General features: G+C 40.0%; 1 protein-coding gene across 6 annotated transcripts in view; it reads left to right on the forward strand.

Annotated features, from left to right (window-relative positions):
• Positions 1-14,253, forward strand: part of SEC24B (SEC24 homolog B, COPII component) — an 84,222-nt gene that overhangs the window by 24,367 nt on the left and 45,602 nt on the right. The window contains exons 4-7 of one of the 6 annotated variants that reach the window (XM_075929709.1): positions 1,383-1,487; positions 8,386-8,466; positions 10,857-11,032; positions 12,653-12,837. In XM_075929709.1, coding sequence (XP_075785824.1) covers positions 1,383-1,487; positions 8,386-8,466; positions 10,857-11,032; positions 12,653-12,837 — 547 coding nt within the window. The remainder of the gene's footprint in view (positions 1-1,382; positions 1,488-8,385; positions 8,467-10,856; positions 11,033-12,652; positions 12,838-14,253) is intronic. The other 5 variants (XM_075929710.1, XM_075929711.1, XM_075929714.1 and 2 more) reach the window with 5 other exon arrangements.

Consider the following 14,253-nt stretch of genomic DNA (forward strand, 5'->3'; position numbering starts at 1 on the left):
TATCTGCAACAATTTTATTGTATGTAATAGAAATATGTTTTCTAATGGGTGGTATGCTAGTTTATATTCACTACTTTTATTAGAAAAGCCCAGAACTCTTGAAAACTTTGGAAGTGTCTGAGTTGTGCTGCCAAGAGGAAAACTGTGCATCTATAAAATGAACAGATGCTGAAGATTTTGAGTTCTTGCGTAGTTTAAATTAAATCACTAGTTCTGCACAGAGTAAACTGATCAACAGTTAACATTTCTGTGTGCTGTGCTACACATCTATACATTATGTGTATTTATGTAACGTGTCTATTGTAATAACCTGTTGGTTAGTTTGTAGACTGTTTTGTGTTGATGTACCTGGATGCTCAGTGCATTTGAAAATGAGGACTAAATTTGGACTTACGGGCCTAGTTTTAGGCCTTAATTTTTTTTATAATCTTGACCAGCACAGTAGCACTAATATTTATTAAACTGCTTCAGGGGGTAGCTGAGTCAGTACCATATACATGTTTTGTTAAGTCTCTAAAGTGCTACCAGACCATTTATTAAACTGACACAACTTGTTTAAAATGCATAATAAGAATGTACAGGCAGTCCCCGGGTTACATGGATCCGACTTACATCGGATCCCTACTTACAAACGGGGTGAGGCAACCCCGCACTAGCTGCTTTCCCCCCAGCAGACCAGGGAGACGCGAAGCGGCTTTTCTCAGCAGACACCTCAGCTTGACAATAAAGGACTGAGAGAAGTGAGGTGTGGGAGAATAAAACTGAGCTCTGGAGAAATGTTTGGCTAGAGTTTCCCCTACAATATGTACCAGTTCCGACTTGCATAAAATTCAATTTAAGAACAAACCTACAGTCCCTATCTTGTACGTAACCCAGGGACTGCCTGTAATGGAAAATTTGAAAAGGTTGAACATGTGTACTGATGTGGTGAAGCAATCATATATTTCATTCCTCTTCTTTCCAAACTGCAAAATACTAAAGAATTTGGTTTCTTCTTTAAAAGGGCAAGGTTGCCAAGCAAACTTGTAATTTTTCTAGAAGTTTTGTCATTGGGTTTTAAATTAAATAGGGAAGAGCAGATATCTTTCTGAACACTTTCCAGGGGGCAAAGGTTTACCTTATTATATATTCCTTCCTACTAATTTTCCTTAGGCACTACTAATGCTGAACCAAACTAGTTGACTAAAATGCTGCTTTTGTTGAACTACTTACAGAGATGGTCTAGCTCTCTTAGACTAGATAACGAGCTTTCATCACTTGCATGTTAGGATGATCTCTGGAATGCCTGATTTCTCTCACTTTTAATGCAATGATTTGTGACTTTTGTTTCTCATCTTTCCTGTCTGTTTGACTCTCTTGTGTTTGTGCTTTCCACTTTACAGGCATGCAGTATGGTGGATATGTTAATAATCAAGCTAGCTCTGCACCAGCTCCCTTGTCATCAAGTTCAGATGATGAGGAAGAGGATGAGGAGGATGAGGAAGCAGGTCTGCTTTAGCTTTAAACCAGTATATTGCTTTTTTCCTACCCAAGTTTTGTCATCATTTTTCAAATTCCTTGAAATAATTAAAAATAAAAAATGTAAACCCAAAAGTAGTTGTGAGTCTTCAGACACCTAGAAAGCTAAGGGGAAATTTCTAACTATTGTATGAATGTGGTAGTTAAGAAGGAATGTAGCAATTGGCAATTGTTCAGGTTTTTTCCTCTGAGTAATATGCATCTAATTTTATAGTGTAATGGTTGTACTTTCTGAGCCTTAATTTCAGTATTCTAACTTGGAACAAACTTGTAATATTCTAACGGAATGGGCCTGGCTGTAATGCTTTTTGGTGATTGGTTTGACTGCTACCGCTACACAAGTAGATTTTTTAATGACAGTTAAATACATCAGGGTTGGTTTTTTTATATATTTCTCCTAAGTATAGGAAACGTAAATATTGCAATAAAGTAAAATGTATTGTAGTAGGTATTCTGTTTAAGGCAGTAGCTGTTAGGGAACCTGTCTCATTTTTCTCTAGTACCGTGTAGTATCAGGAAAGACACGCCCGTTCAGTTTTAGGAGGCAGAGAAAGGAAAAAAGTAAAACTCCTAGTGTCTTGATGTCAAGATCATTCTCTCTCTCCTTTGATATGCCAGTGACCAGTATGGCAGAGAATCACTATGCCTTATTGGACAGTATTTATACAGAAAAATAAGGATCTCTGAGAGAGTGCGATATTTCTGTTGACCCTCAAGTATTTCATCTCCATAGTCCATTGCGGAATTCAGAACACTTCAAGAAAATTCTGCCCCTCCTCCACTCAAACTTGATTATGATTTTTTTTTGTTAAGATATAGAATAGATTGTTGTTTTGTGCAACTTCATAGGGAAATTTAATTATGTGTAAGTGCACAGGCACTTTAGGGTGATACACAAAGTGGGACCAAAGCTGTCCTCCACTTTTCTTGTGGGATCTTAAGCCTGCTTGTCTTCATGGATTATCTCTTACCAAATTCTGGTTGCTATCTTAGAGAAGTCACTTACTTTGAAAACTGTTCTTATGGCAGTTTTTATAGGTAGGAGGATTGTTGGGAGTTTCAGGCTTTTCATTGCATGGATCCATGTCTGATTTTTATCTTAATGATTTGGTTTCAAAACTAGTTCTGTGTTTTCTGATACTTCCTCATATTTATTTTTCTTGCTCTGCATGAACCCTAAAAAAAATTTAAAAAATGAGCATCTACAGCAGAGGTGGGCAATAAAATGGCAGCAGTATGCCAAGTTAGCCCCAGTAGGCTGCTACTATTATACTTACCTGTGCCTCCTCAGGTAGGGACAGTTGCAGTGCCTTTTCGACCGGGACACCACTTCTTGCAGCTCCCATTGACCAGGAATAGTGATCCATGACCAACGGGAGCTGCAATTGCCCATACCTTTGGAGGTGCAGGTAAATATAGTAGCAGCAGCCCAAGAGGGGTTAATCCTGGGGAGCTGGATCTGGCCCATGCGTCAGTATTTGCCCAACCCAAACTATAGCATTGGTCGTAAAGAGAATGCTAAATATTTACTTTTGAGCCCTCTTGAGAGAGAAAAATAGTTAGCTGTTGGTTCATCCTATTGGTAGAGATATGCAAGCTTGTATATGAAGTAATGTGCTTGGTTTTGGGTATTAGGAAGTCCTATTGTTAAAAACTGAAGAGGCCCCAGACTCAATTAAGGCTTATTTCATAAAGATATTCACTGCTTTGGGAGTGGAGAGAATGGTTATTTCTCTTGCACAATGTATAGGAACCCTATTGGGAGGATATCTCTCTATGCTTTTATCAGTATTTGTAGCCTTCATGTACTACTGTTGCAGCTTCCTCTTTTGAAAAACATGCTCTGCAGACTCCTTTTCATTAAACATTTTACTCATCCATTGAATGCTGTGTTAGTCTGTTTTCTGCACTCCTTTAGAAGGAGACCTTGAGAATAATTTCTTTTTTGATTTGTTCCTTGTTTTACATCAGCTCGTGTCCTGCACATTGAGCTCAATTGGAGGATGTTTTTCACTGAAGGTTTTTTTGTTTGGAAAGCTTTTAAACAAGAAGTGTTCCTGAAGAATATCCCTAACAAAAAGGCATACTCAGAGTAATGTTTTTATCTCCTATTTCAAAGAAAAAAATATAACAACCTCTCTAATTTTTAGCAGTTGGCAGAGGTCAACATCGATTTCTGAATGAAATTAAGTTAATCCACATAGTTTTCAGAGTTCTTGAAAATTAAAATTGAATACAAGCAGAATTCAGGTTTCTTTGGCGAATGATCTTAAATGAAATCTTTATCCTAATTAATTTTAAATTGTATTCCTATCTTATAAGTCTGAGGAATATTTTCTGCTAAACTTTGTTTTATAAAGCACTCTTTTGCTTTCTGTATAATCAGATTCTCTAGTTTACCTACTTTAGAAGTGGTGATGAAGGTGGTTTGTAAAATATATATAGTTGTGGTGTTGGCACATGGGCATGATCATTTTTTTAACCAATATTTTTACATTCATCATTAGAAAATAGCCATTGTACATTTTTTGTCAAGGTTAGCTTACTCTCACACAGAGCGCTATTAACTCTAGGCTCACAGCCTCCATTGATTTCACTAGGGAGGGAAGTTCAAGCACAATAATGCCATTAAAACCTTGGCTATAGAATGTCACTATTTTACTGGACTATATATTGCATGTAGGAGGCTTTAATAGTAAGTTTGTTTCTTAGATCTCACCTCGATCAATTCAGAAGTACAAAATTGACACCTCTTTGTGCTACAAGTATACCACTAGAGTGGTAGGAATGTGGTTACAGAAATGTGTCAAATTTCTGCTGCAATGATTGCAGAACAGACTGCAGAACCTGATGGCAACATCAGAGTTCATGTTATCAAGGACATTTTGTGTGTGTGGTACTCATGGTTATCTGGCACACTGGTGTTAGTCATTAGTACATGTTACTGGAAGAATCAGTAATCTGGAGGGAACTCTGTTACGAATATATAAGGTATACAAAGACATTAATAGTGCTATAATCCTGATTCAGAAAGACAAGTGCCTAAATTTAAGCATGTGAGAATTCCTATTCTGTATACGAACCTAACTAAATCAAAGCCCAGTCATGGGTTGGTATGAGTAAAATGCAACATAATACCTGTAGTATAGAGTAGGGCCATCAACAAAATATCCTTGCAATGAGGGGAAAATGTGTAGACCACCCTCAGAATTCTCAGTATAATCTGGATCCCTGATGAATTTTTCAGGGGGCAAGGATAGTACATAAAAGGTGTTTACAGGCATGAGGTCACACATTTCTCATAGGATATGAGGAGTTGGTCTCATTTTACTCGCGTAAGGTTTATGAGTAGAGCTATTAAACAGATAATCTGAGATGCTTTTCTCTAAGTATAATCTTCTTTCAAAGTAATCTTTCTCCCAAAGTTGGCCTGGAGAACTTTTGTAGAAAAAAAAATCAGACTTAACTTTTTTCCAGTGTCAGACTAAACATTTATCATTTGTTCCCAAGTTTTCATTCAGCTCACAAAGATCTTCACACTATTCTTTGGACATAGGTATTTTGTCTTCATTGTATTCATTAAAAAGATATATTTAAATTTCCGCTTCATGGCCATTGATTTTATGCCAGCGCTAGTGAGTTGCACCTTCAGATGGTGCTTTATCCAAATTTGCATAGTAATCAGTTTTTCCTTTGTATTCATTAAAGTAAAGCTTTGAAGCATCTGTGCTTTGTTTTGCCATATACTTTGATCATTACATGGTAGTATCTTAATGAGTGACATCTAATAGTATGGATTGATATAATAAATGTTATGGAATCCAAATTACTGTTAAATAAATTATAAATATCTTCTACAACTATTCTGTGACATCAGAACATTCACAAAACTTGATCTACCTTAAAATTATTATAATTGGGTAGTAGTGGCCTCTTAATATTTTTTTAAGTTAAATCATCTTTCTAATGCAAAGAACAAATTAATTTTTAAAAATAATTCCTATATCAGTGCCTACCATATTTTGTTGTGTGTATGTGTGTGGAAATGAGCTCCCCTTTTGGATTTTAATTAGCAGTGGTTAATTCACAGAAGTTATGCTGCAGCTGAATAAACAAGAGTCTTGTTTGCTTCAGGTCCAAGAATGTTCCCCCTAACAGAAAAAAGACAAAACTTGCTAAGGAAAGAAATGTTGTTCAAGCTCATATGCAAATATAACAAAGGAATGTGTTTACTTAGTTCACAAGTTTATTTTTAATTAGCACTATAGTTTTTAAGAAAATCTATTTTTGAGAGAGAGAAATCTTTGATCATAAGAATAACTGATTTTAAATATTGAGTTGAAGCCTTGTTTTACACCCTAATTAAAAACTTCATAGCAAGTACTTCACCATTTCAGTTATAGTTATCATTACAAAAGTGGTGTTTGCATGTTACTAATAACATTGTCTCCCAGAATCATTTCACTCTGCTGCTATGCATGGAACATTTTCCCTATTCCAGTTTGCCAAGCCAGCATGCTCTTTCTATTAATGTTTTCTTTAAATCCTCTTTGGTTTCACTAGGAAGGATGAGTTGTAATAGCTGATAACCTAGAGCAGGGGTGGGAAACCTCAGGCCCAGGGGCTGGATGCAGCCCCTGAGATTTAGCCCTGCTCTCTTTCTCTCCATTGCTCGACTGTGGGGCTGGAGCACACAAAATCTACTATGGTGGGCCTCGTGTGTGAGGGCAATGTTGATCTTTATCCTTCTCCACCACTGATCTAGAGACAGCATTGGGGGAATTTCTTAAGGCCTTTCATCCTGTCTCTCCCCTCCACAAAAACTGTATGTGGCTTTGTTTTGGCTAAAGTCCTACATGTACTGTTTTCTTTGTGTTGCATTTTGTGATTTGTAATTCAAAGGCTAAAATTATCTGTATTTTTGTTTTAAAGGAACAGGCATACAAAATCATTCTACACTCTCCTGTTCCTTTCTTGTGGCAAATGTATATGAAACTTCACTAACAGATTCATTTAAAACATTTTATTCTTTTTGTTTAACATATTACACTCCAGATAATCAGAGAGGATAAATATACAGCAGTAGGAAAAATTATACATCAGTTGTCTAGTGTACTCAAGTATACCTTTTGGATACATCAGATGATCCTCTGTTATGACTAGAGTAGAGAACTTTAATAAGCAATATTCAGAAGAATGTGTTACAGATTTTACATTTAACAATGAAACAAGCCACTCTTCATTACGACATCAAACAAAAGGAAGGCCACTGGAAAATTTCAATTGAAAAAGTTACTTCAAAATGCTCTATCTGCATGGTATAAGAATGCTGTTGCTGAGACAGTATAAATTAAAATGCTTTAAATTTCCTGAATTCTTCTAGAGTAAAAAGAATTTTAGAAATAGTTGCCTAAAAATCTCTTTGAAATAAGAAATCAGTTTCATTTTATTTTTGTCCTTATCCATTTGCTGTATTTTCTGGGTACTAAATTGGCTACATTTTATGAGGTTTTTTTTTTCCGATAGTACAGGCAGTCCCCGGGTTACGTACAAGATAGGGACTGTTGGTTTGTTCTTAAGTTGAATCTGTATGTAAGTCGGAACTGGCATCCAGATTCAGCCGCTGCTGAAACTGACCGCCAGTTCTGACTTACATACAGATTCAACTTAAGAACCGCAAGCGTCCCCAAGTCAGCTGCTGCTGAAACTGATCAGCGGCTTATTCCAGGAAGCCTGGGGCAGAGCAACTCTGCCTCGGGCTTCCTGTAGTCAGCGCTGGTCAGTTTCAGCAGCGGCTGACTTGGGGACGCCTGGGGCAGAGCAGCTGGGGTGCTGCTGGGTTGCTCCAGTAGCACCGCTCCTCGACGCTACTGGACCAACCCGGCAGCACCCCAGCTGCTCTGCCCCAGGCGTCCTGATTCAGCTGCTGCTGAAACTGACCAGCAGCGGCTGAATCAGGACGCCTGGGGCAGAGCAGCTAGGGTGCTGTCGGGTTGGTCCAGTAGTGCCCAGAGCGGCGCTGCAGGACCAACCGGCAGCGCCCCAGCTGCTCTGCCCCAGGGTCCACAACAAAAGCCTGGTCTGCTGGGGAGGGAGGGGGCACACTAGCTGCGCCCCCCCCCCCCCCAGCAGACCAGGGACACGGGGAGCAAAGCCGCAGCGGCAGCGGGGTGCCGCGCCTCTGAGGCTTTGCTCTGGCAAAGCCTCAGAAGCGCGGGAACCCGCCGCCACTGTGGCTTTGCTCCCGGTGTCTCCGGTCTGCTGGGGACGGTCTCCAGCAGACCAGCGGCACCGGGAGCAGCTTTTCTCGCCCCGGAGGTCGAGGTGGCGGATCGCTGCCTGCGAGCTCCGGGGCGAGAGAGCCCTGTTTGTAAGTGCGGATCCGACATAAGTCGGATCCGTGTAAGTCGGAGACTGCCTGTATAGGTTCAACCCTCGGAACCTGACCGGTTCTGAATCAGAGAATTTTGTGGACCACAGAAGGTCAATATTGTCTAGCAGCATTGCCAATGCTTCCTGTGATGTTAGAGTACATTTAGGGGTAAATTAGAGCTAAATAACAGCACAGAATATTGAAAACTAGGACTGGTGGCTGTAAACAAACTTTATGGAACTGCAGGGAACTTTGCCACATCTATGAAAAGTGGACATCCAGCTAACTAAAATCATTCTGGACGATGGATGTTTCTGAATGAGAGAGTTCTGGATTAGAGAGGTTTAACGAATAATAACTTTGTTGGATTCTTAGTGAAATATTGTTCCTATTTCTCTTTAACAGTTTACCAGAAGTTTAAGAAACAATGTACTTTGAAGTCCTATCCTTGCAGAAGTTTACCATTGGTTAAACTAAATCTGTTTTATTTTTAGCTATTGACAGCTCCTCTACTACTAGCAGTGCCTCTCCTGTTACCAACAATTATGATGCCCTTGAAGGAGGTGGCTATCCAGGTGAGCCGTTACTGCATGTTAATTCTAAATTAAGGTACAGGCAGTCCCCGGGTTACATGGATCCGACTTACATCGGATCCCTACTTACAAACGGGGTGAGGCAACCCCGCACTAGCTGCTTCCCCCCAGCAGACCAGGGAGACGTGAAGCTAGTGCCCCCCCCACCCCAGCAGACCAGGGAGACGCGGAGCGGCTTTTCTCAGCAGACACCTCAGCTTGAGAATAAAGGACTGAGATAAGTGAGGTGTGGGAGAATAAAACTGAGCTCTGGACAAATGTTTGGCTAGAGTTTCCCCTACAATATGTACCAGTTCCGACTTGCATAAAAATTCAATTTAAGAACAAACCTACAGTCCCTATCTTGTACGTAACCCGGGGACTGCGTGTATAACAAAACAAAGTTACTTGTATAATATACTGTTCCAGTTTCTTAGGCTAATTTTTTTTAAATATCACCCATTTCTTCCTACTTTAAATTTCCCATAATCCCATCATGGATTCCTACATACAGGCAGTCCCCGACTTACGCGGATCCGACTTACGTCGGATCCGCACTTACGAACGGGGCTTTCTCGCCCCGGAAGTCGGGGCGAGAAAGCCCCGTTCGTAAGCTGCTCCAGTGCCCCTGGTCTGCTGGACACCGTCTCCAGCAGACCAGGGGCACCGGGCAGGTTCCCGCGCTTCTGAGGCTTTGCCAGAGCAAAGCCTCAGAGGCGCGGGACCCCCCCGCGGCTGCGGCTTCAGTCCGGGAGCCTGTGGTCTGCTGGGGACGGTCCCCAGCAGACCACAGGCACCCAGATTGAAGCGGCAGCAGCGGCGGTTCCCCCAGGCGTCCCCAAGTCAGCTTCTGCTGAAACTGACCAGCGCTGACTACAGGAAGCCCCAGGCAGAGTTGCTCTGCCCGGGGCTTCCTGGAATCAGCTGCTGATCAGTTTCAGCAGCACCTGACTTGGGGACGCCTGGGGTTCTTAAGTTGATTCTGTATATAAGTCAGAACTGGCGGTCAGTTTCAGCAGTGTCTGAATCTGGACGCCAGTTCCGACTTACATACAGATTCAACTTAAGAACAAACCTACAGTCCCTATCTTGTACGTAACCCGGGGACTGCCTGTATCTTTCTCTTGCCTTTCAGTCATCAGCAAAGAAGTCCAGTATATTATAAAATGTGTAATTCCTAATTCAGATGGCTTGTTTATTACAACACATTTATACAGCAGTATGGAATTGAGTAGCATCTTACTCATGTCCGCTTTAATTCTTTCCTGTGGGCACAAGTCTGGAATTTGAACGCCTGGCTTTAGAGAATTCCCTTTTTTGGAGGGGTAGGGAGTATCAATTTAAATGTTTTTGGCACCATCCCCTGCTTCTCTGGCTTTGTCAACTTTCCAGCCTTGCACAGGCCAACTTTAGGATGGGTGTTGGGGGTGACTGGCACTGCCATGGCTCTATTCCAGGAGTACTTTCTAGTCTCTTCACCCTGGTGGTAGATGGTACTTGAAGATATTGGGGCGGTGTGGCAGAAATGCTTGTTAAAGTTGCTGAAATGTTGTGCCAGTTTCAAAACTGCTGTTTTTCCCCTCTGAGAGCTATTGAGACTCTCCTTACCACTTTGTATTAAATTGGGAGCGGCATGCTACAAATAACTCAGGCTTTTAAGTGATTGGGCAAATTCTGTCTTAGAATTCATGTGTGGGGCTTATGGTATCTTCAACAGAAATATCATGAGCACTCTGGAATTGTAGTGGGGCAGAGTGGCTGACACCCGGAGGCGGAAGAACCCCTCGGGGTGGCCAAACCAGCTATAGGAATACAGATTTACCCTCTTAATAAAATTGAGACTCTCGTTTTGGATGACTAGGAGAGACAGAGACTAAGGGTCAATGGTCTTAGTGCGGTTTCCAGGGCAAGAGAGATTTGGGAGCAAGAGCAGTCATGGAGGAAAAAAATGGTAATATAAGGGTATTTTATTTTTATATTTTTCCAATTTATTTACTTTTTACCTTTTTGTTAAAAGGGGTTAATGAACAATTATATGAATTTTCAATTACCGAATCGATGAGGTGCATTTAATTAAATGAAGAGGAGAATTAGAAGACAAGTATGTCCTACAGTGGTGTGGCATTCCAGCACCTTGCCCCAGATACTGACAGAGGGTATATCTAAACTACATCCCTTTCTTGATAAAGGAATGTAAATTAGACGTATCGAAATTGTAAACAAAGCCAGGATTTGAATTTCCCTTGCTTCATTTGCATAATGGCGGCTGTGGCGCTTTTTCAAAAAAGCTGCTTTAAAAAAAAACTGGTCAAGACTGGGATCTTTCGACAGAAATGCCCTGTTTCAAAAGATCCTGTAAACCTCACATTTTAAAAAGTTATTCTCTGTCTCAGAGACAGATTCTGCGACAAGTAGTCCGGCTCCTCCTCCTCAAATATCAAGGAATACTAAGCCCTTTGGTTACGGTTATCCAACGCTTCAACCTGGCTACCAGAATGCAACACTGCCTACTTCTGCTATGCAGCCCAGTAATCCAGGGCATCAATCTGGGTTTCAACAATATCCACAAGTAAGATTTTTTTTAATTCAGAAATTATTTAATATTTCTTTTAAATCCTTTTGTAAAGCTTTTAGTGATGTATCTTGGATGACATAGTTCCCAATAATTTATTTGAAAAATGTGAGTATTGTTTTAAGTGTAAGAACTGTAATTTATCAAACAAGCCTGAACATTGATTTAGTAGCTCTAAATTCAGTATTAGTGAGTTCGATATTTGAATTATTGTGAAGAGAACCAACAAATTGTGGTGGTAGCCCATTCAATTACTTGTTCACTGATGGTAAAAAAAAAATGTAATATTTTAAACCTTTTTTTAAATTGTTGTTTTTGAAGGGGAAAGAAACTGAAGATATATTAGAGTTAAACATTGAATAAAGAGGAAGACCATAATTCCCAATAGACAATCCAGATTTCCCATTGGTTTGTGTATGACAGTGCTAGGTGACACTCCTATCCAAAGTGTGCTGCTTCACTCTGGAGAATGTAGAATTTTTTTGGTAGAAGCAAAACTTCTTAAAATATACTTCTAAAGGGAAGTATAGCCATGTTTAATGTTCCCTTTCTGTGCTTGGTTCATAGTCTTATCTCCTCTATACATTTATTAATAAAAGTCCATTGGGCATTTCACCTGAAAACTATATAGCTTACATGAATTTGGGTTTTTTAAATTCATAACTTTTGAAAATACTCATTTAAAATAATCCTTCTAAATGCTACAGAAACGAGGGAATGCATGACTGTCTGAGGCTTATCCCGGATTGGAAGGAGAAAATAGAATGTGTATTGCTTGTTTTTTTGTTTGTTTGTTTGGTTTGGAAAAAGTAAAAAGTGAGAACTTTAGAAGAAAGGGAAAATATCAGTTTTCTTGTAATATCCGATCTGGTTTAGCCTCTAGATTTCTTTAGACAGTGTTGAATCAGAGTGTCTTGAAAATGAGGGTTATACACTTCCTATTGAAGTATCTTTTATGTTAACTTCATGCTTTAGACTTAGAATATTCATATCTTGTTCAAAGAAATACATACGGGCTGTGTCTAGACTGGCAAGTTTTTCCGCAAAATCATCTGCTTTTCCGGAAAAACTTGCCAGCTGTCTACACTGGCCACTTGAATTTCCGGAAAAGCACTGATGATCTCATGTAAAATCATCAGTGCTTTTCTGTAAAAACTATGCTGCTCCTGTTTGGGGAAAAGTCTTTTTCCGAAAGACTTTTGCGCAAAAGGGCCAGTGTAGACAGCATAGTACTGTTTTCCGCAAAAAAGCCCCGATTGTGAAAAAGGCGATCAGGGCTTTTTTGCTGAAAACCACGTCTAGATTGGCCACGGATGCTTTTCCGCAAAAAGTGCTTTTGTGGAAAAGCATCCTGCCAATCTAGACATGCTTTTCCGAAAATACTTTTAATGGAAAAGTTTTCCGTTAAAAGCATTTTCAGAAATTCATGCCAGTGTAGACGTAGCCACGAAGTTTTTGTGAAGCAATTATTGTCTTGTGCAAGCTTTTAAAATTACAAGTCTCTTCTCATCAGCAAAGGATTATTAGCTACTGGTATATCTTCCTTAATGGTTATCTGAAAGAATAGTGAGAAGAATTAAGATTTTGTTCATTAAACATGTATGATATTTTTTTCAGCAGTATCCTGGTGTGAACCAGTTATCATCCTCCTTAGGAGGATTAAGTCTACAGCATTCTCAGCAACCAGAAAGCTTGAGACCAGTAAACCTTATTCAAGAAAGGAATATTCTTCCTGTTTCTCCAGTTCTAGCTCCTGTGCCTAATTTGAATTCAGACCTTAGGAAATTGAATTGCAATCCAGAGTAAGTATATTGTTTTCAATTGTGGGTATATTATACGTAGCATTTTTTCTGTGATCTTTCATAATTTAGTTAAGAATAATAAAAAAATGCATTAGGGATGAAATTAATCACAGTATTCTGCTTTAACTAGTCAACCAATTTGTTTCTTCTGGAGAGAAGAGTTGAAGTCCTCTGCATTTCTGTGTGAACGCTAAAGCTGCTTCTAATTTACATCTCCTACTACCAGTGCTTAGCATTATGGCTACCATTCTTGAGGCATCTAAATAAGACTTTTATAGAGTCTACCATTATTGCTGCTTTATGCTTGGGGAAATTCTTTTTTGCTGGAACAGTCTACTGTTGTTATCCCAAGGCCATTGCATTCTAAAATCAAGAAAGCAATATCTTATAAACTAGCTATGGGAACAGTCTTCATGAACCTTACCATAATGACTCTAAGCAGCATTCTAGTCCCAACTCTGCCCCTTAACCTTATTCGCTTCATTTTTGAAAAAGCAATAAACGTATAAAAATCAGAAATACACAGTTTGTGATTTTTTTTTTTAAAGCATGGAATTTCAAAAGCATCCGGCATTGGCCTGACTCTTCTCTAAATAAAGCCATTGGGAGTTTTTTACCTTTGCCATCAGCCAATGATCCCTTAAAATTTCCTCTCATTGTAGGTAATTAGCGATCAGTGTCAGCACTAGAAGGTCTGTTATTAAAATATAACCCCATAACCTTAAAGCTGGGTAAAAGCCTAATGAAAAAAATAGGCTTTACACCGGGGTGGACAAAAGAGCCTCCGTAGGCCAGATTAGGCTCACAAAGCAGATTGATCTGGCCTGCAGAGGCCCTGCTGCTCCTTGCCCACAGGCTGGTTAGTTAGGGCCTCGGGGTGGGGGGTAGTGCATGACATTTCCTCTGCCCTGCCAGGAGCACACAGTGCTTTGAAGTGCCGCACGCAGAGTTGCTCTGCCCCAGGCTTCCTGGAATCAGCCGCTGATCAGTTTCAGCAGCAGCTGACTTGGGGACGCCTGGGGTTCTTAAGTTGAATCTGTATGTAAGTCGGAACTGGCGTCCAGATTCAGCCTGTTGAAACTGATCAGAGGCTGATTCCAGGAAGCCCGGGGCAGAGCAACTCTGCCTCCGGCTTCCTGTAGTCAGCCGCTGGTCAGTTTCAGCAGCGGCTGAATCTGGACGCCAGTTCCTACTTACATACAGATTCAACTTAAGAACAAACCTACAGTCCCTATCTTGTATGTAACCTGGGGACTGTCTGTACTTTCACGTTTTTGTTTGGTGCCATATTTACACTTGAATATTGTTCTCTGTGGAGACTTGTGCTATTTTAGGCAATGTTTTTTGTTTATTTTGAAAATAGATTTATTAATATTTAAAATGTCACTACTTTGAATCTCGGAGAATATAATTGCA

This window comes from Pelodiscus sinensis, chromosome 5 (genome assembly GCF_049634645.1).
Source record: "Pelodiscus sinensis isolate JC-2024 chromosome 5, ASM4963464v1, whole genome shotgun sequence".
Lineage (NCBI taxonomy): Eukaryota > Metazoa > Chordata > Testudines > Trionychidae > Pelodiscus > Pelodiscus sinensis.